Source organism: Petaurus breviceps, unplaced genomic scaffold, assembly GCF_028583685.1.
Source record: "Petaurus breviceps papuanus isolate PSGF00001 unplaced genomic scaffold, PetGlider_PUasm1.0 38, whole genome shotgun sequence".
NCBI lineage: Eukaryota > Metazoa > Chordata > Mammalia > Diprotodontia > Petauridae > Petaurus > Petaurus breviceps.
Genome location: NW_027186304.1, coordinates 31,546,189 through 31,569,613, shown reverse-complemented (window position 1 = coordinate 31,569,613; position 23,425 = coordinate 31,546,189). Strand labels below are relative to the sequence as shown.

The following is a 23,425-nucleotide window of genomic DNA, read 5'->3' as shown; positions in this document are numbered from 1 at the left end:
CCTTAAAGTCATGAACTCTATTTTCATCTTTATTTCACCAGTGCCTAGCTAATGCCCTGCATATAATGAGTTTAAAAGATGTTTTTTAATTGAACTGTATGAAAATGCCAGCTACAAACTTGATTATACTTTCACTTCTTTGCTACTCCAAATAGAGGTGCTGTATTTGTACATGTGAGTACTTTTCCTCTTTCAGGTATTGACTTAATAGTGTTGTCTGGGTCAAAGAAAGTATTCACTGATTAGTGATATTTGTGGCATTGCAATTGGGGCGAAAAAAACCCTCTCCATTTTAGGATTTAAGTTGTCACAGCTTCAAAATAAATGTTACTAGAATTCAGTAGAGCTGCATCCATAGCTGTTATTCTGACTATAACCTGAACATAACAAGACCTTTGAAAGAGATCTGGGGGTGGTGTTGAGTTGTACTGGGATTTGGATCATGGGCTCTATCGACAAGGCAGTATCATAATAGAGGGAGATGCTAAAATGATTGACCAAGAGGTGATTGGCATGAGTCAGTAAGTGAAAGAGAAGGGTTATAGATGTGCTGACAAAGTGGACTATATGAGATTATGGACCTAGGAGTCAGTAGGCTTTGGAATCTAGTCTGACCTCACCATTATTTAGCTATGTGACATGAAAGAAATCATTTTACTCTAATGTTTTTAGTTTTCTTCCTCCATAAAATGAGGAAGATTTGATGACCTCTAAAATCCTTTTTTAGATTTCATTACCCAGCATCTATTATCCTAAAGGGAGGTTATAGGAGCAGAGCTGGCCCAGGAGGGTTTGGTGTTGATTCCCTCCAATGATCCACTTTTAGTAGGGCCAGAATAAGGTATCACTTACCCTTTGCCCTAAGTCTCAGCTTTTGCATCTCTCTCTGCCTATATAGCTTCCACCCCCCAAACAATCAAGTCACTGACCCTACTATCTTGACTAAAGATCTTATCACAGAGTAAGTCTTTGAAGGATGGCCTAAGAATTTTGAAAGGGTTTGATTGCAGAGTTCACTTTTCCTGAGGGCTTTCCTCTCATTCAACTACAAGGGTGACATCTCTCTGAGACATAGCTTCATCTAATAAACCCATCCTATTTGCTAGTATTTTCTTTGTACTCAGTGTATGTTCAGCACCAAATTAGCAAAGTGCAGAGAATTTAAAGACCTTTTCCTTGTTTGGGAACTTGACAATGCAACTGGAGAGACAAAGCTGCATAAAATAGGTTTTGAACATCTGTAAATAGCTTCTCATAAACCAGCTGACTCTAATTTACTGTTTCCTTAGGAAGGTCATCACTTTCCTTCACCTGAAAAACGAAGGCATTGTACTAGATGAGATCTGCCAAGTTCCTTCAATTATATTGCTTGGTTGTATGGAACTAGGCTCTGTTAGATTTAAATTTATCAGAATTTTAAATACAGTTAACAAAAGTGACCAAGTCATCCTGGTTCATACAATTATAGAGTTTTTATTGTCCTGTATCTCATTATATGTTCTCTTCGACTAAATTGTAGGAGGAATGAGGCTTAAAAGTTCTGGGAGGCACTTCATATGTGCCTGCCTTAGCTTGAATCTTCTCAGAAGTTTGGTAAATGTTTCAGATGGAATATGTGGGCCATGTAGATTCAATTGGAGCAATAGGAAACTTTAATAGAGGAGAGAATATCACAGTGAACATATTCCTTGGATTTTTTATCCCTTGGGTTTTCACTTATAAGCCATTGTGAAAGTAAAGGAACTAGTTGTTTGTTCTTTTCCCTTCCTTATTCATCTTCTTCCTCTTTCCATCTTTTCCATCTCCTTCTCTCTTTCTCCCTTAATGTGTTGTATTAGCTGGTAAAAAATATGCTTACCGTGAAAACAAAATATTCTATAATAAAGACAAAAGTATCCTTGTACATTTGTCCAGAGATTATTAGCAAGTTTGAGGAAAAAGTCATTTAATTATGAACCATTTCTTTTGTCTCTAGCATATCCATTGATAAGTTGGGTTTTTTCTATTTTCATATTACATATAAAAGCAATGTTACATGTTTCTTGACATTCCTAAAAAATAATTTAAAAAAATCTTTTGTTTAATATACCCAGTAAGTTCAAAATTAAACAGTTTTTATTTTGAATGTAGCTTATTTGTGAGAAATATTTTTTGGTGATAAAAAGAAATTCAGCTATACGTTAAAAAAAAAGTTAATAATGATTTGCGTTAATGTTAAAAATGAGGGGCGCAATAAATAGAGCACTGGCCCTGGAGTCAGGAGTACCTGAGTTGAAATCTGGCCTCAGACACTTAACACTTACAAGCTATGTGACCTTGGGCAAGTCACTTAACCCCAATTGCCCTGCTTTCTCCCCTCCAAGAAAAAAAGGCAGAAAAAAAAAAACGAAAGCATTTTTATTAAAGAAATTCTAGTAAATGTCTGAAAGTTCATTATTGCTGTTTGCTTTCTTATCAAGATATTTTCTGAGTTTAGGGCTTTTAAAAAATGAATAAATGAAACTATATGGAATTCATTGACTGAATTCATAATTCCAGCTCTTTGTGTATTGGTTTCTTGATTATAATTGTAACTTTTTCCCTCTCTTTTATGGTTGATTAAGCTTCAAGTGGGAATAAAGAAATAATTTCACATATCAGTCAGCATGGGGGCAAATGGCCTTACTGGTTCAAGAAAATGGGTGAGTTATTCTTCAAATGATTAGAAACTTAACAATATTTTGGTGACTGGTTTGTAATAGTCTTTTTTTTATACTTATCTCCAGAAAATATTCAAAAACTGGGCAATTACACATTAAAACTGCAAGTGGTATTGAATGAAAGTAATGCAGATACTTATGCAGGCCGGGCATTGCCATCAAAAACATTAAAATTTTCTGTCAAAGGTAAGTAAAGCTTTGAATTTCTTTTGAATTCTTGTAGCTCACTAAAATACCATTTTAAAATAAAATGGGCAAAAGACTTACAAAATATAGAGGTACTCATATAAGTTTACATTTAGAAGATAACTGATACTGAGTACATCATATTATATCTAATTAGTACTCTTCTATAATTTTCTATTCAAATAGGTCTCAGTCACTTTTTTAATCATCAAGGGACAGTTAAGTTCTAGAATCATTGTAGTAGTTTTGGAGTCAAAAAGCATTCCTGCTTAAGATTAGAATGTTATTGACTACAAGAAGCCTTTATGAGTACAGTCAATCCTCAGCTTTCACAGAGGTAATGTTCCTAGAAATTGGCACAAAATTCAAACACAAATGTTGATACATTGAACCTATGAGAAACACAGGGCTAATGTCCTGCAGTCATCAAAAACACAATTTTCCTCTAGAGATCACTAAAATTAGACTTTTCTGAATATAATGCCTTTTTTTTTTTTCTTTTGGAGGGGGAAGGCAGGGCACTTGGGGTTGAGTTGCCCAAGGTCACATGGCTAGTAAGTGTTCATGTCTGAGGTTGTATTTGAGCTCAGGTCCTCCTGACTCCACGGCCAGTGCTATATTCACTGTGCCACCTAGCCACCCCTTCTGAATACAGTTCTTGATAACAAAATATTAATTCTGATAATACTCATTTTTGTAACATAGTAACTGACATAACTCATAAAATGCAGTACCCAAAATAAAACTGGTAACATGGAAAACATTTTTCTTGCCAGTAATTACCTAGAATTCTATGACCTTTTGTGCTAACATCTCAGTTTTTGAAAAATTGACTTCAAATAATATTCATTTTCATAATACATCTACAGTACTATAAATACTGTACAGCAAATAAAATTCTTATAATGAAAACATTTTTTAATCTTATGTTATTAACCTTACATTCCACTGTGTCATGGCAGTTTGAGGGTGTTGTTGTATACTATCTCTGTATTTAAAAAGTATGGTATATTGTATGCAGTAAACTTCTCTACCTTGCCCTCTGTCTGAAAACCAAGGGAGAGGTTGCTAGGACTTTAGTTGCTGCTATCAGAAGATGCCAAGACTGGAAAGGTTATTGACATCAGTGTACTTCGCTTTGGAGGCATAATTGCATGACAGAACTTGAGTTTTAAAGGCAAATGATGAAAATATGCAGTGAGTATGCAGGAAGCTCTTTGCAGTGGTAAGGTGAACAAGACCAGTGAAAGATCTAGTAGTATACCAGCCATTCTACACACTTGTGGGCATCACACCTCATTTTTTCTCTACTGTGCATAGTCATGACTGTGTGTGGTTGCCAACATGAAAATGAAGTTAGTTACCATTAAAATCAGGAGAATTCTTGAGGACTGACTATAATTATTTTAATCTAGGAGTTATTAGTGGGTGTTTATTAGTGGGTGCATATTAAGTTAAATAAAAGCAAAAACAACCACCTTTTTTTTTTGGAATTTGAATATAATTTTATTCTTTAACATACATTGCTGTAGCTACATTGCTCAACATTTGCAGATTTTATGAAAATTAGTCTTTATTCTCAGCTACAGTTGTGGAAAATAAGTGTCTTAAATTCCTTATCGATTAAAAAAACCCTACCAGATTTTTCTTAAGACTAATGACAGTTTATAAATGACTACACATCAATTGTCATGTCGAAATCATTTTACTGCTTTTATCTTCTAATGAAAATATTCATTAAAGTTAATTTTCAACTCATTTGTTTCCTATGAAAGAGGGTAAACCAGAGAAATTTTCAGTGGGCCTTCTGGATCCTCCATTTCGTGTTGGAGTCCCATTCAATATTCCCCTGGAGTTGCAGGATGAATTTGGTCATACTACTCAACTAGTAACTGATATTAAGCCAGTTCTCGAAGCAAGGTAATTTGAGAAAATAAACTTTAATTTTCTTTCTTCTCTATGTTCTGTACTTAACTTTGTTCTTAGTTTCAGATAATTCAGAAGTTTTAAGTTTTAGCATCTCTTAACCATTCACCTTTGTTAGGTTGAGACCATTTTGTCTTCTGGTTCCTTAGTACCTTACTAAAACTACCATCATTCCTCTGTTGTATAGATATTTTAAAGTCCTGTAGATAGTTCTAACTAGAACTAGTGCCAAGTGGAGATGTCTTCACCCTCCTCCATGCCAGGCTACTCAGACTCCATTGCCAACTCTTTTTTTTTGGGAGGGGAAAAGGCAGGGCAATTGGGGGCAACTTGCCCAAGGTCACACGGCTAATAAGTGTTAAGTGTTTGAGGCTGGATTTGAACTCAGGTCCTCCTGACTCCAGGACCAGTGCTCTATTCACCACACCACCTAGCTGTTCCCTACTGCCAACTTTCTTCCTAATACTTCCCTTTCTCTTTACCCTTCTGAATGGACAGTGATTCTCTTGTTCCCAGCTTTGCTGAAAGGAACCCATAATTCCCACTACATTTGTATACTTTGGTGCATTTCCTAGTGGAAGTGGGCTCATTCTTTCCAGGCTCCCTGTCCTGTTGAGTAAACACCTAGATAATTTATCTATTGCCTTACATTGTTTGGTAATTTTAAAACATTTGTATTTTCCCACCTACATTATCAAATCATGCTTATATGCAAAGATTCTGTAACTTTTATGTTTTTTACAGTGTAGGCATACAGGGCACAGTATAAATTTATTGACTTTTAAAGCTAATGATGTTGAATCAAAATTTATGGAATGGAATATAGATATACTCTGTTCAATGCAATTAATTTACCAGTTATAGAAATGGTTTATTCTGTCACTGTCTAGTGACATTGGTCAGAGATTGGTAATATTGAATGTGGTTGTATGGTCCATAATAGGATGCTTATGAATACATAAAACAGATACTCTTAGAATTTTATTGTAGGTATGTTAGGAGAATAAACATGATTTTTTTTTTTAATTTTTAAACAGTGGCTTGTCTTTGCAATATGAAGACATAAGCAAAGGACCAAATTGTGTAATTAGGGGTGTTACTGCTAAGGGCCATGTAAACTCTTATCAAGGCAAGGTAAGCTGAGTATCTTAATGTTATATAATTTAAAAATTTATTGCTGAAGTAATATGTGAGAGTAAAATATTCTTATTTCTCGCATTTGGTTTTTGAACATTACTTAGTATAGCTATAATGTTTGATACTTGAAAAGATGTCACTTTCATATGTCATCAGTTTCTTAGCACTTAGGAAGTTAGTATACATGATGGATAGTGAGTCCAGGTTGTTTGCCGTGGAAATATGTTATTGTTTAGAATAAATATTGTTACAGTAGAAAAAAAGAGAAGAAATGAATTGATGAATTGAAAATTCTCTTCATTGTTTTCCACGTGGTGATTTTAGCTGCTTTTCCTAAGCCTTATTTCACTTAGCATTGTTACTATATTTACCAAGTTTATTTGTAACTTCTTCCCTAATTATTCTCTAAAACAAGTCTTTCAATTCTTAAATTATTTTCTTTCCATTCTCCTGAAGAAGCTTTTGGGGTGGTGGTAGAGGTTAGAGCCTAATTTTTTCTCCTTGGACAAATTACATATTTGGTTATATAAATTTAGCTAACTTTTAAAAACCCCTCCAAAGAAATCTAGAAAAGGCAACAACAGACTGAACCTTGGTGAAAAAATCCAGGAAAAATCATAGTGAGTTATTTTTCCAGCCCAACATAGAAAGACAGGGATATATGCAGGTAACTAAGGACTAGGGTCATTGTATGACAATGCCATATGCTGAGTGCTCCCAAGGGAGAGGTTGTGCAACAATGAAGAGGAGGTCCAAAATTTTGACCAGGGTACCACCACACCCATGCCAATGTACTATAACAGGAACAACTTCCAACTGGTTCTTTTGTCACTCACTATGTACTTCCAGGTTACAGATCCAGGGTAGAGTGAAAAGGGGACTTACTCAGAGGAATAGAATCTTTTATGCGTAGCCTTGGAAGTTCAGAAGCCAGCAGCAGCAGTGGTGTAGCTCAGACTCCATGGGTAGAGCAGGGTCTCAGTTCTAGCATCTAGCCCTTTCAGATGAATAACCAGAGTAGGAATCCCAGACCGAAGTAAAGCCTGTAATTCCTGTTTTTCTTATTCAACAAAGCTTTTTAGCTGACGGATAGGAGCTGAATCAGACACAAACTGAGGCCAGGAGCTTGGAGAGTTCAGAGCAATCAGACTCTGCCCTCATTCAGATCATTTTGGGAACACTGAAAGATTATATATTCCCCTATCCCTGAGATCTTGGAATTCCACGATAGTCTACACCCTAAGAAAGCAGCAACAGGAGCGGATCAAACATTCCCTTCAGAAGTTCACAGAGCCTGGCCCTGACATCGTTTGAAGTCAGAAAATAGATGTAAGAATTAGTAACAGCACCACCCTAGAAAGGTTTTATAGTGTTAGTGAGGCTCAAGACACAAACCCAGAAGAAGAGAATGACTCCAAAACCTTTGTGAGCAATGCCTTGGAGAAAAACACAGTGTGTCCAGACCAAATAGAATTCCTGGATGAAATAGAATAAGAATTAAAAAATATTTTATCAGTGAAATGAGAGTGATTGAGGGAAAAATTGGATAAGAAATGAGAGCCACAGAAGAAAAAATTGGAAAGGGAATTAGCAGCTTGGTATCCTTGCCCAAGCAATAAACTCCCTAAAAATCTGAATGAACCAAACAGGAGCCAATGACTTCATGAGGCAACAAGAAATAATAAAACCAAGTAAAAAGCCAGAAAAATAGGAGAAAATGTAAGGTCTCTTGTAGCAAAAACAACTGACCCAGAAAACAAACAGATCCAGGAGAAAAAAAAGATGAAGAATCATTGGACCAAAAAAATTACCTCAGCATCATATTTCAAGAAATTTTAAAACTGTCCAGATCTCTTAGAACCAGAGGGCAAAATGCTAAGAAACTGATGACATATTGAAAATGACATCTTTTCAAGTATCAAACATTATAGCTATACTAAGTAATGTTAAAAAACCAAATGCGAAAAATAAGAATATTTTACTCTCACACCAGTCACTCCCTTGAAAGAATCCCCAAAATGAAAAGTCCCAGGACCATCATAGCCAAAACCCAAGTTTTCCAAGTCAAAGAAAAATTAGCTGCAATAAGTCAGAGTTCATGTACCAAGGAGCCAAAGTCAGAATCCCACACGATTTAGCAAACACTGATATACAAGGACGTAGAACTTGGAATAAGAAATTCCAGAAGACACAGTATATGGACTTAGAGTCAAGTTGCGGGGGGAGGGGGAGTGAATCTTTAATGAAATAGAAGACTTTAAGCATTCCTGATGAAAAAACTAACAGCTCTGAAAGTAAAACCTTCCATAAACCTAATAAATTGTACCGTCTGCTTCAGACTTTATTCTTTGTGTTTTGCTTCTCTACACCTTATTTGCTTTTGTTGTAAAATGAGGGAGTTGGATTAGATGATCTCTAAAGTCTTTTCCTGCTCTAATATTCTGTAATTCTTGCAATTACCTTGGTATGTACTTTATAAAAAATTTTCACCATTATAGGATGTTGCTTTCTTTCCAGCATATATGAATATAATTAAATTAGAAATATTAGTATATAAGCCTTCCTAGGTTAAAAATTTCTGGGAAAAAAATTTTTTGTACGTTTTGTAATATGTAAGGGCACTGGGAAATATTCCAACTCCTGACACATGTACCTTGTAAACCTAGGCAAAGTCACTTCCTCTCTCAATGACCCAGGCAACTCTAAGCTCTTTGAAGGAGGGCTACTACATTGGTTGAGGGAATCTTCTCACTGGACATTTCCTCTACCAGTGAAATCAAAGGTCCAAACCCCTTTCTCCAGTGGGAACTTTGCTTATCCCAACCTAAGGCACTAATACTATTTATTTTATTATTAGAGTTATATGTCATTAATCCACATACTTTTAAGTTTTCCAGATGTTTTCTTCCTCAGTGATTAGAAAAATCATATAAATTGGTAACAAGTTGCAAGTAAAGGTGAAAATATTTTGATCTGTTCAAGTTACTTGTATTTTTTACTTACCTCACCTGAAACATATTTGGTGCTAATTTTGGTTCTTAAATAATTTGAATCAGCTTTATTTTACATGTTTTACATGGATGTACACTGATTTTAGTAAATACCAAATTACTGTATTAGTTTTCTGTTGAAACTAATTTTGAAACATCAAATAATTCAAATTGATTTTGGAGGCAATACATCATTTAAATCCTTGTAAATTCAGTGTTTAATTTATTAATTTTTTTTCCCAACAGAACTTTAGTCTGAAGGTAATTCTACCAGGTTTAAAAGAAGAATCTCAGATTTTGAAAATTAGACTACTTCCTGGTAAATACTGCTTTTAAGAAACATTTCTTATAATTATAAATGTTTAAATGTGCATTTGACTTTTTAATAGTATTCTTTTGGGGGGGGAAGATCAAACAGTAATCTTGAAAAGTGTTTTCTTCCCATTCCTAATCAATTTCTGGAAATGAATATAATGTGAAAGAATATATTTTTGGTAGAAATAAACTGAATAAGGGGGGTGGGAGGCATATTTTTGTTTATGAACTTTGAAGGGGAAAGGTAACAGTGATAGCATTGGAAATTTTCAGATTGACGCTGGGTTCTTCATCAATATCGGTTAGAGTACATGACCTCTGAGATCCCTTCAAGCTCTTAGATTCTGTGATGAGGAAAAAGTTTAGTTCAAGCATAAATTTTTAGGCCCAAATCTATTTATTGATTATTTTCTAATTTCTCTTTTAAAGCTATTATAAGGTAAACATTTCATATTTAAGCCTTATATAGTCATGATGTTATATGAGTTCTTTCTTGTTATACAATGGAAAGAGCCCTATAAAGTCATAGGCCTTGTTTCTTAGACCTACTGTTTTTGTGATCTCAGGAATGTTACTTAACCTGCTTGTCCCATACACAGTATTGTCATCTCTAAAATGATAGAGTTGGATTAGATGGTTCTGAGATCCCTTTAAATCTGTGATACTGTCTTAAGAAAAAAGGCAATCTTTACTAATATAATATGGCATCTTTTATACCGTGCCATCTTAATGTCACATTAGACATGCAGAAATTAGAAAGTATGTTGAATTAAAATTGTACAAAATATAAAGAAAATGTTGACCAAATTTCACAAGGGTTTGGCTTCACACCATTCTTGTTTTGCTTTACATACTAAATAGTGCATTGATTTTAAGATGATAATTAAAAATGATTGGCATTTGGCTTACATCAGTTAAGAAGTACTTAATGACTGTCAAGTTTCAGGTTACTGAAAGAAGAATTTAATTGTTGCATGTTTCTATAAAAGTATAATTAGAGGCATATTTGGGAATATATATCACTATATTTACATATAAAATATTGTTATAAATTTTATTACTGGCTAAATAAAATAATGACAGAATTGCTTAAGCTTTTCCTTTTGGACACTTTTTTTAGATTTTTAAGAGAAAAACTTCTAAAGTAAAAATAACTGATTACCAGTGGTATTCTTCTCCCCCCCGCCCCTTTCTTTTTCTTTTTTTGTAATGTAAGTTCTTCCATTCAGTACTGTGATTGTTTGGTATTACTTGGCAATTTTAGTATTTTTTTGAGCCTTTCAATTTGAATGATTTCTGGAATTAGTTAATACATTATTTATTGTAATATAGCATAGTGACTAGAATGCCAGTCTTAGAACCAATAAGATATAGATTAAAATTTTTTTTCTGTCTCCCCTTGGCTTTGTGACTCTGAACAAGGCACTCAACCCCATAGTGTTCTACGTAACTCTCAAAAGATTAAAATTTGCGGAGAAGGTACCACCTTGCATTAGCATAAGTAGTTTCTTTACACAAGTATTTCTACATCAAATCGGTCATTTTTCTAATCCCCATCCTCTATCATTTCTTAAGAAGATTATAGAGGAAAAATAAAATTACAGAGAAGTATTGATCTCAGCCTATAAATAACATATGTTAATACATGGAATACACACATGTACACACACATATACATTATATATATGGCATTTTTCATTGGGATACAAATGCTCAAATATGATCTCTTCATTTCCTTGACATCCCCGAAATATTTTTTTTATCTTATGAATATAGGTACTTTTAATACATGAAATAATGGTTCCCGTATTTGTGGTTGTAACTTGATTCTGTTCTGGGGTTTTTCTTACAGGACCTCCTCATCAGTTGAAAGTGAAACCAGATTCTGATTTACTAGTCATTGAAAATGGAACAGCTTTCCCATTCCAGGTAGAAGTTTTAGATGAATCAGGAAATATCACAGCGCAGCCCAAATTGATTGTTCATTGTAAGGTAAGTTGTATGTTAAATACGTGTTACTTTCTTTAATTTTCTCTTTCTAGACCACAAAGACCAGATGTTTTATGAAGTTGGTGAGTTTTCACACAGTGCTCGATTTATGTCTGGATCTTAAGTGATGATCATAGACTATGTGTGGAAAGAGTACGAGATTTTGGTTGAAAATACACAATATGGTCATACCGTTAACATATCTTAAGCGATAGTGCTCAAAAAAGGATAATAAGTCCATTCAAATTCTTACCAGTTCTACATAGTTCTTTCAAGGAAGTGAATGTTTATGGAAAATAATATTTTGGTGCTTCTGACAACAGCATGGCCATTTCTCCATTATAAATGAGAGTAGGGAAGAGAAGAGATAGATACAGGAGAAAATGAAAAGATAAGTATAAAATTAGTGAAGGTATGATTTCTATTTTGAAAAAAAATTTGTGTTAAATTTGTTTCACTTAGAAATGAGTTCAAACTAATCAATATTTCAGCTTTAAATTTTGTAATTTTTGAAGTAAATATACATTTATTTTTATAGATAACCTATATTAAATTGTTATTTGAGCATAGTTTACTAGAATTTTATGAATAGTGATTTAATTTTGTTTAGGATTCTTAAATTAGTTTATATCTCTCATAGTTTTTAGGTGCTCCAAACCTTCCTGTCTACAGTGTGGATTGTAGTAATGCTGGAACTAGTATTTTAACTGGACCGCCATTTCATGTACAGAATATAAAGAAGGACCACATACTTAAAGCAAAGATTGAGATACCAGTAAGTTGTTATTATTGTTATTAACAGGTGTTTATGTTTCTGTAGCATTTTATACATATAAGCATATATTAATCTTATAAATGTATAAACCCCTTAAAAGAATTTTTTGACTCAACTATATAGACCAATGCACTATGAACACCATCAATCACTGTTGTAGATATATACCTTATGATCTAAGAAAGTCAAACATTTTATTGTCCTGCCATACATTTCTATTTGTATGTGTATCTCTAGAAAGGAGCTATTGTACTAAAACAATAAATCCCTATTATAATTGAGTCATTTTGAGGAAACATGACTTTATATATCCATTTCTCCTCCTTATATATAGGAAACTATTTTCAGTTGTGATCATCAAGCAGGTAGTTGAGAGAATTTCACTATCTCTCAGTGTTGATCATTTAAATGCTAGTGTAGCCATTTAGATTCAGTATTAATATTGAGCATAGATATTGATAAATTTACAATCAATTTTTTTCTTAAATATGCATTTAATTTTTTTGATAGTCTCTGCTTATTTTCTTTCTCTTTTTTATTTTTAGTTTACATCATTTATTTCCACAAGATTTTGAGTTACAAACTTCCTCCCCTGCCCACCACCCCAAAACAGTGATCCCATTGAATATCCCCTTCCCCAATCTGCTCTTTCCCATATCTTCCCCCATCCCTTCTCCATCTTTACAGTAGGGCACAGTGGATCTCTATGCCCCAGTGCCTGTATATCTCATTTCCCAGTTACATGTAAAATAATAATAATAATAAGTGTATATATTTTTAAACATTTGATTTTAAAACTTTGGATTCCAGATTCTTTCCCTTCCTCCCTCATCACCCACCCTCACTGGGAAGATAAGCAATTCAATATAGGTTGTACATGTGTAGTTACGCAAAACATTTCCATAGTGGATATATTGTGAAAGATTGATTATATTTCCCTCCATCCTATCCCCCCCCCACTTGTTTTGTTCTCTACTTTGATCCTGTCTCTTTTTGAAAAGTGGGTGCTTCCAACTTCCCTCGCCCCCAGTTTGCCCTCCCTTCCATCATCCCTCCTCTCATCCCCTTCCCCCCTACTCTTCTGTAGGGTGAGATACCCTATTTAATGTGTATGTCATTCCCTCCCTAAGGCAAATTCAGTGAGAAAAAGGTTGACTCATTCCATTTTGCCTTCCTGTTCTTCCCCTCCATTGTAACAGTTTTCCCTTGCGTCTTCTATATGAGATAATTTACCCCATTCTATCTCTTCATCTCCTCTAATTACATTCCTCTCTCACCCTTTAATTTCACCTTTTAAGTATCATCCCTTCCTATTAAATTGGTCCTGTGCCCTCTATGTATGCCTGTACACATATATACACACACTCATATATTCATATATTCATGTATTCATATATGTTATATATTATATATAATACATGCCCTAATTATATATAACATATATAATATGTACTCTCCTATATACTATACACATACATTTCTGTACCCTTCTACTGTTCTCATACTGAGAAAAGTTTCATAAGTTACAATTATTTTTCCATGTAGGAATGTAAATAGTTCAACTTTGATAAGTTCCTTATGATTTCTTTTCCCTGTTTTCCTTCTCATGCTTCTCTTGCTTCTTGTATCTGAGTGTCAAATTTTCTATTCAGCTCTGGTTTTTTCATCAAGAATGCTTGGAAATTCTCTATTCCATTGAATGACCATATTTTCCCCTGAAACATGATACTCAGTTTTGCTGGGTAGGTGACTTTTGGTTTTAATCCCAGCTCCTTTGACCTCCGGAATAATCATATTCTAAGCCCTTTGATCCTTCAGTGTAGAAGCTGCCAGATCCTGAATGTGTTTCCCCAATATTCAAATTGTTTCCTTCCTGGCTGCTTATAATATTCTGTCCTGGATCTGGGAATTCTGGAACCTGGCTATAATATTCCTAGGAGTTTTCTTTTTGGGATCTTTTTTAGGAGGTGATCTTCTTTCAACCTCTATTTTGCCCTCTGGTTCTAAAACATCAGGGCAGTTTTCCTTGAGAATTTCTTGGAGGATGATTTCTGGGTTCTTTTTTTGATCATGACTTTCAGGTAGTCCAATAATTTTTAAATGATCTATCCTGTATCTATTTCCCAGGTCAGTGGTTTTCCCATGAGATATTTCACATTGCCTTCAATTTTTTCATTTGTTTAGATCCGTTTAATAGTATCTTGATTTCTCATACAGTAACTAGCTTCCATTTGCTCCAGTCTAATTCTGAAGGAATGATTCTTTTCAGTAAGCTTTAGATTCTTTTTCCATCTGGCAAATTCGGCTTTTGAAGGCATTCTTCTCATTGCCTTTTTGAGCCTCTTTTGCCATTTGAGTTAGTACATTTTTTAGGGTGTTATTTTCTTCAGTCAGGTTGTTGATTCTCATTTCGTAATTTTCTTGCATCATTCTTATTTCTCTTCCCAGTTTTTCCTCCACTTCTCTTATTTGGTTTTCAAGATCCTTCTTAACCTCCTCCTACTAATATCCTATTATTGCCAGTAGCTATCACCTTCTGTCTCTACCCTCCTGAGTTAAATTCCTGTCTATATTAGGTGGTTCCCCATCTTCTCCTCTCACTCTTGTAAATTGTTTTCACTCTGACTTCTGACTTCATTCTATTGAATTGCCTCCTGAAATTATCAATGTTCTTTTAATTTGACAGATGTGACATTTTTCAGTTCTCATCCTTCTTGCCTCTCTGCAGCATCTGACTGCTGACCACCTTCTTTTGTTGAATACTGTCTTTTTTGAGAGTATTCATCCCTCTTTATTTTACTTGATTCTCTTCCTTCTTGACTGATTCCTTTTCAGTCTTTGCTGGATTTCCATTCATGTTACAGCAGCTAAATGTGTGTATACCCTAAGTATATATGTATTCTCTCCTCTTCCTATAGTCTTTTTCTTGGTGACATCAGCTTCCATAGGTTCTAGTTTCATTTGTTTGGAAATGACTTCAAGACCTATGTATCACCAGCTGTGAGACATTCCAAACTGTCCCATAGATAGCTCAATCTCAGTATATTCAAAACAGACCTTACTGTCTTTTCTTCCTTCATTTTCCCTTTGGAAAATCTATGTTCAAATCTACCTCAGTCACTTACTGGCTCTGTCATCTTATGCATCACTTAACCTCTGACTTAGTTTTCTCTCAATAAAATAAAGGTAGTAATAGCCCCCACTTCACCAGGGGTGATGCTGTGGTATCATATGATATACTTCTAAAATGCAGTATAGTATCAATTGAGGAATGGCTGAACAAGTTGTGGTATATGCATGTTATGGAATACTATTGTGCTATAAGAAATGAGGAGCAGATAGTCTTCATATTTACCTGGAGAGGCTTATACAAACTGATGCTGAGTGAGAAGAGTAAAACCAGGAGAAATTTGTACACAATTACAGACACAACGTATGTGTGATGACCACCTTTGATAGACTGGACTCTTCTCAGCAATGCAGTGATATAAGTCAATGCCAAAAGACTCACGATGGAGAGAAATATGTGCATCCAGAGAAAGAACTGAGTTTATATCCAGGTGGAAGCAAAATACCTGATCTTTTTCCTTCTCTTGTTTGGTTTTATGTCTTCTTTACCATTTTTCATTCCATTTGATACAATCCGTCTTCGTAACCTGACTAATGTGAAAAGTAATGTGAAAGTATTTACAGATCCTATACTTGACTATATGCCGCCATGGGGGAGAGGAGAGGGAGGGGGACAAAATGTGAAACTCAAGGAATTGTGGAATTGAATCCTGTAAACTAAAAGGAAACAAATTAATTAAAAATAAATAAATAAATAAATGAAATGTAGTATAGTGCCTGGCACATAGGCACTATGTAAGTATTCTTTATTATTATTATTTTCCCCTATATCCCATCATCCCTCTTCTGAAATTTTCTTTTATTGGCATATCACAGTACTTCCAATTAACTTAGTATCAAAGAAAAAAATTGAATGCTGATATTGACCCTGGATTTTTAGGCTTATCCATAAGAAACAGTTTAGCTTAATGTGCTAACTTAGTATGAAATCATTTCTGCCTTAGGGAGAGAGATGTCAAATGTGACTGCCCAAAGGCAGTGTCATGTAACAGGAATTGTGATTGAAAAAAGATCACAACATGTGAGAAGACAGTTTGGGTTAATGTTAAACGGTTGGGTAACGGTCTCATTTTCTCCTAGACCCCTCCCCTCCCTCCTGGCGTGATCAAAGTGATTGTAGTATGAGTTCCTGGAGGACAAGTACTGGCTTTTGCCTTCTTTGTGTCCTTTGGCACACAGTAGGCATTTAATAAATGTTTATTGGATGACCTCCTTCCTGAGATAGATATTTTTCTTAGTTGAGAAGTGTGAATCATGGTTTCAGTCAGCTCTAGTTATGGGGTAGGCAATGATTTTATCTATGTAAATGTTAAATTTGGTTATTCTTTAATCAGTTTCCCTATGACTTTAAGTAACTCTTCTGTCTACTTTTTTGGCTGAAGAAATATAATTTCTTAATTTTAGTTTCTAGAGAAGCTAAAAAGGAAGTTTTTAATATATTCCCACACTAGGGTCCTAACCCCTGATGTCATCCTCTTCAGTTGCTAAATATTTTTTTTTATTCTGCTACAACATTCCCTAGATGTCTACTTTTTCTTCTTCAACGAGCCACCACTCTAGTTCAGATCCTCATCACATTTTTTTTCTTGATTATTGCAATAGCCTCCTAATTGGTGTCTCTACTTCAGAGTTTCTTCTTACTCCTATCTTTCCTTTATCAAACCACCAAAATGATTTTCCTTAAAAACACATATTTGACCATGTCAAACTGATACCCCTCATATCCACCCATTCCAGGCCCCAGCCATCTATAATTCCAGTAGGACCTGTTTTACCTTTAGGTTTAAGTAGAAACTTTGTTTTTAATTTAAAGCCCTTTATAGCCTAATACTCTACCTTCCAGTCTTGTTATTCATTATTTTCCTTTACATATTCTATGGTATAGCCATATTTAACCGATGATGCTTCATCTTCCCCTTAGAGGCTGCTTAGTGATGCAGTGGACAGAGTGCTGGGTTGGAATGATGAAGACCTGAGTTTAAATGTGGCCCCGGCATTTACGAGCTAAAGGACCCTAGATAAATCCCTTAGCCTCTGTCTCTCTCACTTTTCTCAACTGTGAAATGGGAAACAGTTGCATTTACCTCCCAGGGTTGTCATGAGTGTCTTTTGAAATAGTATTTATAGAGTGCTTAGTACAATGCTTGACATATAGTAAACACATAACAAATGCTTTTATTCCCTTCGCCCTTCCTCCCATCTCTGTGCCTTTGTACTCTCTTCCTCATTCCTTGAATGTTTTCCCTTCTTTCCTCCTCTGGCCTCCTTCAGCAAGAGCCCTTTTGTGGTCCTCTCACCTACTAGTGTCTTCTCCAAGTTTACTTTGAATTTTGAACGTATCTTGTTTATAAATTTTTTTTGTTTTCCCTTCCTTTAGGATGTAAACTCTGTGAAGCCAGTGACTTTTGTTTTAGTCTTTGTATCCCCATCACTTAGCTTAATATCTGACACAGAGTAGTCACTTAATGAATTCTTATTGATGGATTTACTTGTTAATGAAATAGCTATTAAAACCAGGAGTAATTGCTGCTTCTTGATCTCCCCCTTCACCCCTCATCATTGTTTAGCTCTAAGGTTAGGTTGATTTCCCTCCAACTAATTACAAGAAATGGCATTGTAGTATATAACAACTTCCAATTTGTATTGTGCTTTGACATTTACAAAATTTTTAAAAATTCACTTTTTTTCCCCTCTAGTTAACAGAATTATATTTTCTCTCCTTTTTTTCTGCTACTTCATTCCTCCCACCCACCCCATCCCCCATTGGGAAAAGAAAAGTAAAACAAAACTCTTGTAATAAGTATGCATAGGAAGTGAAGGATGGTATTGGCCTTATTTAAAAAAATTTTTTTTTTTTTTGCTTTTTTGGAGGGGGGAGGATAGGGCAATCAGGGTGAAGTGACTTGCCCAAGGTCGCATGGCTAGTTCTGCGTGAGTGTGTGAAGTGTCTGAGTCCAGATCTTAACCTAGGTCTTCCTGACTCCAGGGCTGGTGCTCTACTCACTGCGCCACCTAGCCGCCCTAATGTTACCTTTTTTGGACAAGACCAATATCATGTGGGGGGAAAATTGATTAAATTCAACATAACCATTTCCCATAAGGAAAATAATTCTCTAGCTGGTTAAATTACTTGCTCAGTTACCAATGTAGAAAGTGCTAGAGAGTGTTTTGATCCCATATCTTCTTGGATTTCAAGAAAGAATTCAAATCCAGCATCCTATACTGTTATCCGTTGGTTGGACTGAAGATTTGAGAGCCTGTGTTCTAATCCTGCCCTTCATTTCTTTCTCCTACTGCTTGGATATGCCTCTTAATCTCTGTGCCCCTTGGTTATCTCACTTATAAAATAGAGGAGCTTGCACTAGGTGATTTATAGGGTCCCATTCCATTTCTGATTCTATGATCCTACGAAAATTTTTCCATACTCCCCCAGCAAGGCATAATGGGGAGGTTGGGTGGAAATCAAATCAAATAACAATCAAATAACAAATAAATCTGTTAAATAATTATTTAAACAGATAAATCTGTTTAACAGATAAAATTTTTCCATACTCCCCCAGCAAGGCATATTGGGGGGGGGGAGGGGTGAGTGGAAATCAAATCAAATAACAAAAAGTTTTAGATAGTTTCCTTTTTGATGATGATTATTCTTGATTTATTGATGACTCTGTAGTGCCAATGCAATATTCACAGTGCTAACAGTCATGGTAAATATACCTGCATAGTGCTTGATCACAAAATATAACAGATACTCCATGTAGAGACAGAAGCAATCATCAGAAAACCGAATCCCAAAACCAGTAAACTGGTTCCATCGTACTAGCAAAGAAGTTGATAAGTCACAACAGCACAGAGAGCCCCAGCATCCTTTAGCCTTCCCACAGACCAATAGAAGACCAATATTTACTCTTAAGCTTGTCTGTCTTCCTCTGAAGCCTTCTCTCTTCCTCACTGTCCAACTTGCTCTGACTCCCAGCTTCCTGTGGGCTGTGCTCCCCCCTTCAGCAAACACCTCTTACCACAGGTTCCATGTGATTACATTTAGTCTGTTAGGGGGCAGAGGATATTTTCAAAGCAAGGAAGGTCTTCAAATTCCCTTAGGCTTATTAAGGGCCAGGGAAGATCTTCAAATTACTATTACCATTACACCCTCCTTTATGCAGAGTGCTACTCTGAGTACAACACTATTATAGATAGGTTTGGACAAACAGAAAAGAGGAGTGGGAATTGGAGATGGAAGGGAATTTTGTAAACAGAATTACTGAAGTAGGAGTAGTGATCAAAAGTTTATTTAGGTACAACCAGTAGTTCATTTTATCTAGAGTAGTGGGTTCCTTTAACCTGTCCTTAACCTTTTGTGTATGTTGTACCCCTTGGGCAATCTTGGGAAGCCTCTGGACTCTTTCGCAGAATTACATTTTAAATTAAAAAATCAAATGCATAAGGTTATAACGAAAATCAGTTACATTAAACGTTACCAAAATCTTATTTAAAATAAATTTGCCAACTCCAGGTTACGAACTTGGGCTTTGGGGAGAATAATGGATTATTAAATTGGGAATTTAGGGTGAAGAGATGGATATGAAAATTCCAGAAAAGTTCATTTGGTAACTTGGGGACTTCCTTGGGGTGGCATTTGGAGGCATTGCAGTTTTTTTAAGAAGATAAGTTTATACAGTTAAATGAGATAAAGAATAAAGTGCTTTGAAACATAAAACAAAAAACAAAAGAAATGTGACAAGTGAACCTTTTTTAAAAATGCACAGAAAAGAACTGAAGGAAGCACAAATGAGCAGGATAGATTTGAAAGTTACATGTTCAATTTATCAGACTTTTTTTTAAAGAAAGCTATCGAGGTTTATGTTTTATATATAATGCTTTTTTCTGTTCTGCTTTGCATATGGAATTTTACCTTTTGGTATTGGTTAAATTTAAAATGTTAAACAATAAAAAATTTCAAAGTAATAAAAGGAAATTGTAAAATGCTATAGATATGATTTGTAATGTTGTAAAAAAAGTAGTTATTTTAATTGTATTTTTATTACTTTGTTTTTTCATCACCCAAATAATTCCAGCAAAACAAGACTAAGCAACTTCTTCCAAAAGCAAAAGGAGACACTTTCTTGTGTTTCTTCTTTTAGTTGTTATAATTCTGCAGCAGTGTCAATTGGTTTGTTACTTTTCTTTCCATTTAATCTTGTTGTCATTGTTTGTATTGTTTTCCTCCTTGAAAGCAGGGTCTTGATTATGCTTATCAGAAATGCATATGTGGGACCGTTCAACTATTTTTTTTTTTGCTTTTTTGAGGGGGGACGGCAGGGTAATTGGGGTTAAGTGACTTGACCAAGGTCACATGGCTAGGCTAGTAAGTGTTAAGCAGCTGAGGTTAGATTTGAACTCAGGTCCTCCTGACTGTAGGGCCGTTATTCTAATCACTGTGCCACCTAACGACTCCTTTCTCAAGTATTGCTAATAAAGTATAAAGGATTCTTGTATCTCAATTTTGAAAAGGTTAGCTTTTGAAAAAGTTTGATACCACTCAAATATACAACATGTCATTATTATAAAAGGGTGTTTTATAAAATATGAAAGAGTATAAAAGAAGGAAAAATTCTTTCATAAAATGGTCAGTTGTTAATCAGTTTTTGCTTTAATTTTTTTTTCTATTAGAGTTGTAAAGATGTGCCAGCTGTAGAGAAGACTATTAGATTGCTCCCCAGTAGCCATGTTGCAAAACTGCAGATATTCAGTGTAGAAGGACAGAAGGCAATTCAGATCAAACACCAGGATGAGATTAACTGGATAGCTGGAGATACCATGCATAATCTCATCTTCCAAATGTATGATGAAGGAGAAAGAGAAATTATTTTGACATCTGCTTTAGCTGAAAAAATTAAGGTAAGTCTCAGGATAAAGTTATTCCCCAAAAGTTATTTTATTATAAACACTTTAAATTCTCTTTACGACCAGTAATATACTATCATATTAGGAACAAAATTGGTACCAAAGACAATTTCAGTTCAAATGTAGTTAACTTTAAATATAAGTTTGAGAAAAAGGGTATTGGAGATCCTTAGTCACATTGTAATTTGATACTCTGCATTTTGCCTCTTGTCAGTTTCTTTATTTCCTAAGGTAGCATTGTTACTATTAGTGGTAGGATGTGGGATGGTGAAGCTGGTGGCGCTTTTGAAATTTAATAGGACCAACTGAAACTGATTTGGTGATCATGCTTAGTCCTGCTTGGTATAGTGAACTCCTGAGATTGGAAAGGTTGTGTGGTATGAGTGAAGAGAGAACAACAATGACTCTAAGAACGTTGATGGGCGAAGTTTTCATGCTGATCAGTAGTGATGACTTCAGTTTGTGGGTTTCTATTACACTTAGAGCTTGGGTCAGATCAGGAGACCCGGAGTCAAATAAATGGGGGAAAAAACTGAGGAGAAAAGTAACAGGATTGTTATTATAGCAATTTCCATGTAACTATAAGTATATTATCATAGACAAGTAGTTGTTTGGGTTTCTTATATTTTGTCCCTGTGACTTGTAAGAAGTTGAAAAAAACGGGGCTGGTAAATAGTTTACAAGAAATGTTAAAAAAAATTTGATGTGTTTAAAATATATGCTTAGTGACTATTAGTGTTTCCTCCATTTTTCTGAGTAATATTAAGTTGTAGAGATCAATTTCATTCCATCCTTTTTTTAACTATTTAAGGTAGCACAGGTCTGCCTTTGTACCTAGAACATATTTTAAATTTCTTTTAGGTCCAAAAGAGACTCATTTTTGACTAATATAACCTAAGTTTTTCCAATCCTATTACATTGGATGTTTTTGTCCTTGTGACCGATGTTTCAATTTGTGACACCAGTGACTTAAACCAATTTTCTGAAAGTAATGAAATGTATTGCTTCTTAAATGGTCTGCTTTAGTCAGCTTTCTCTTTTTCTTTTCTGGTATCTCTGTATTCAGGGTACATGAGGGATGTTGACACACTAGATTAATATAGAATAGAAACAGGCATCCCTAAGAGATGTTTCATTGTTTATACTGGCAATTGATGAGATTTATTTTTATTTTTTTCCTTTTTTAAAATTTTTTTATTTTTCAAATGCTTTATTAACTTCTGATTTAAATCATTCATTTCCACCAGATTTTGAGCTACAAATTTTCTCCCCATTTTTCCCCTATCTACCGCCCTGAAATACCAGTCACACAGGATATCCCCTCTTCCAATCTGCTCTCTCTCATATTTTCTCCCATACTCCTTTCACCTTTTCCAGTGGATCTCTATGCCCCAGTGCCTGTATATCTTATTTCCCAATTACATGTAAAATATTATTAATAATAGCATATATGTATTTGAATATTTGATTTTAAAACTTTGAATTCCAGATTCATTCCTTTGTCACCCATCCTTACTGGGAAGATAAGAAGTTCAGTATAGTTTGTACATGTGTGGCTAATGCAAAACAATAACATAGTAGATATATTGTAAAAGACTGACTATATTTCCCTCCCTCCTGTCCTACCTCCCACTTGTTCTATTCTCTACTTTATCTTATGGTTTAATAGTTTTTATGACTGAAAGTTCAGTTATTTCCACTATACTACATATCTAGGTTTCCTCCCTCTGAATTCTGCTTAAGCTATATTTCAAGGAATATAAGTTTCTAATGGTTTGTGCATGCATATATATCTGTCTTTGCACATAACCCACACTGATGTACATTTTTCTCTTCTAGGTTAATTGGACACCTGAGATTAATAAGGAACATTTGCTGCAGGGTTTGCTGCCTGATGTACAAGTACCAACATCTGTCAAAGATATGAGATATTGCCAGGTTTCATTTCAAGATGATCATGTGTCATTGGAGAGTGCATTTACTATAAGGTCTGTTGGTTTGTCTGTTTTTTGAGTATTTTTAAATTAGCGTTTTTTTAAAGTGATGAAAAAAGGTTTATTCTTTATTTTTAATATATACTCCTATTTGTACTAGAAACATTTAGAATGTATATGGTAGAAAAAATTTATCAATTGACATGGAAATACAGTGGGTTATTTTTAGAATTGAGCTTTTCTGGAAAGTTTTTTTTTAAAATAATCTTAGAAAATCATGTAGTACCTAATACATTAGGAATATTTTATGCCCAAGGTGTTACAAACCATGTTTGGAACATGAACTTCCAACGTTTTTAAATGTCTGGGAAAAAAAAATAAGAGCAAACCTTGACATTAGTGAAGTTTAAATAAAAGCTTACCTTCTAGGAGCTTACATTG

At 34.7% G+C, this 23,425-nt stretch overlaps 1 protein-coding gene across 1 annotated transcript in view; it reads left to right on the top strand.

Annotated features, from left to right (window-relative positions):
- Positions 1-23,425, top strand: part of SMCHD1 (structural maintenance of chromosomes flexible hinge domain containing 1) — a 194,946-nt gene that overhangs the window by 59,042 nt on the left and 112,479 nt on the right. The window contains exons 18-26 of the mRNA XM_069099718.1: positions 2,604-2,681; positions 2,766-2,885; positions 4,661-4,805; positions 5,849-5,945; positions 9,185-9,257; positions 11,106-11,245; positions 11,883-12,017; positions 20,817-21,044; positions 22,890-23,038. Of these exons, the coding sequence (XP_068955819.1) occupies positions 2,604-2,681; positions 2,766-2,885; positions 4,661-4,805; positions 5,849-5,945; positions 9,185-9,257; positions 11,106-11,245; positions 11,883-12,017; positions 20,817-21,044; positions 22,890-23,038 (1,165 nt within the window). The remainder of the gene's footprint in view (positions 1-2,603; positions 2,682-2,765; positions 2,886-4,660; positions 4,806-5,848; positions 5,946-9,184; positions 9,258-11,105; positions 11,246-11,882; positions 12,018-20,816; positions 21,045-22,889; positions 23,039-23,425) is intronic.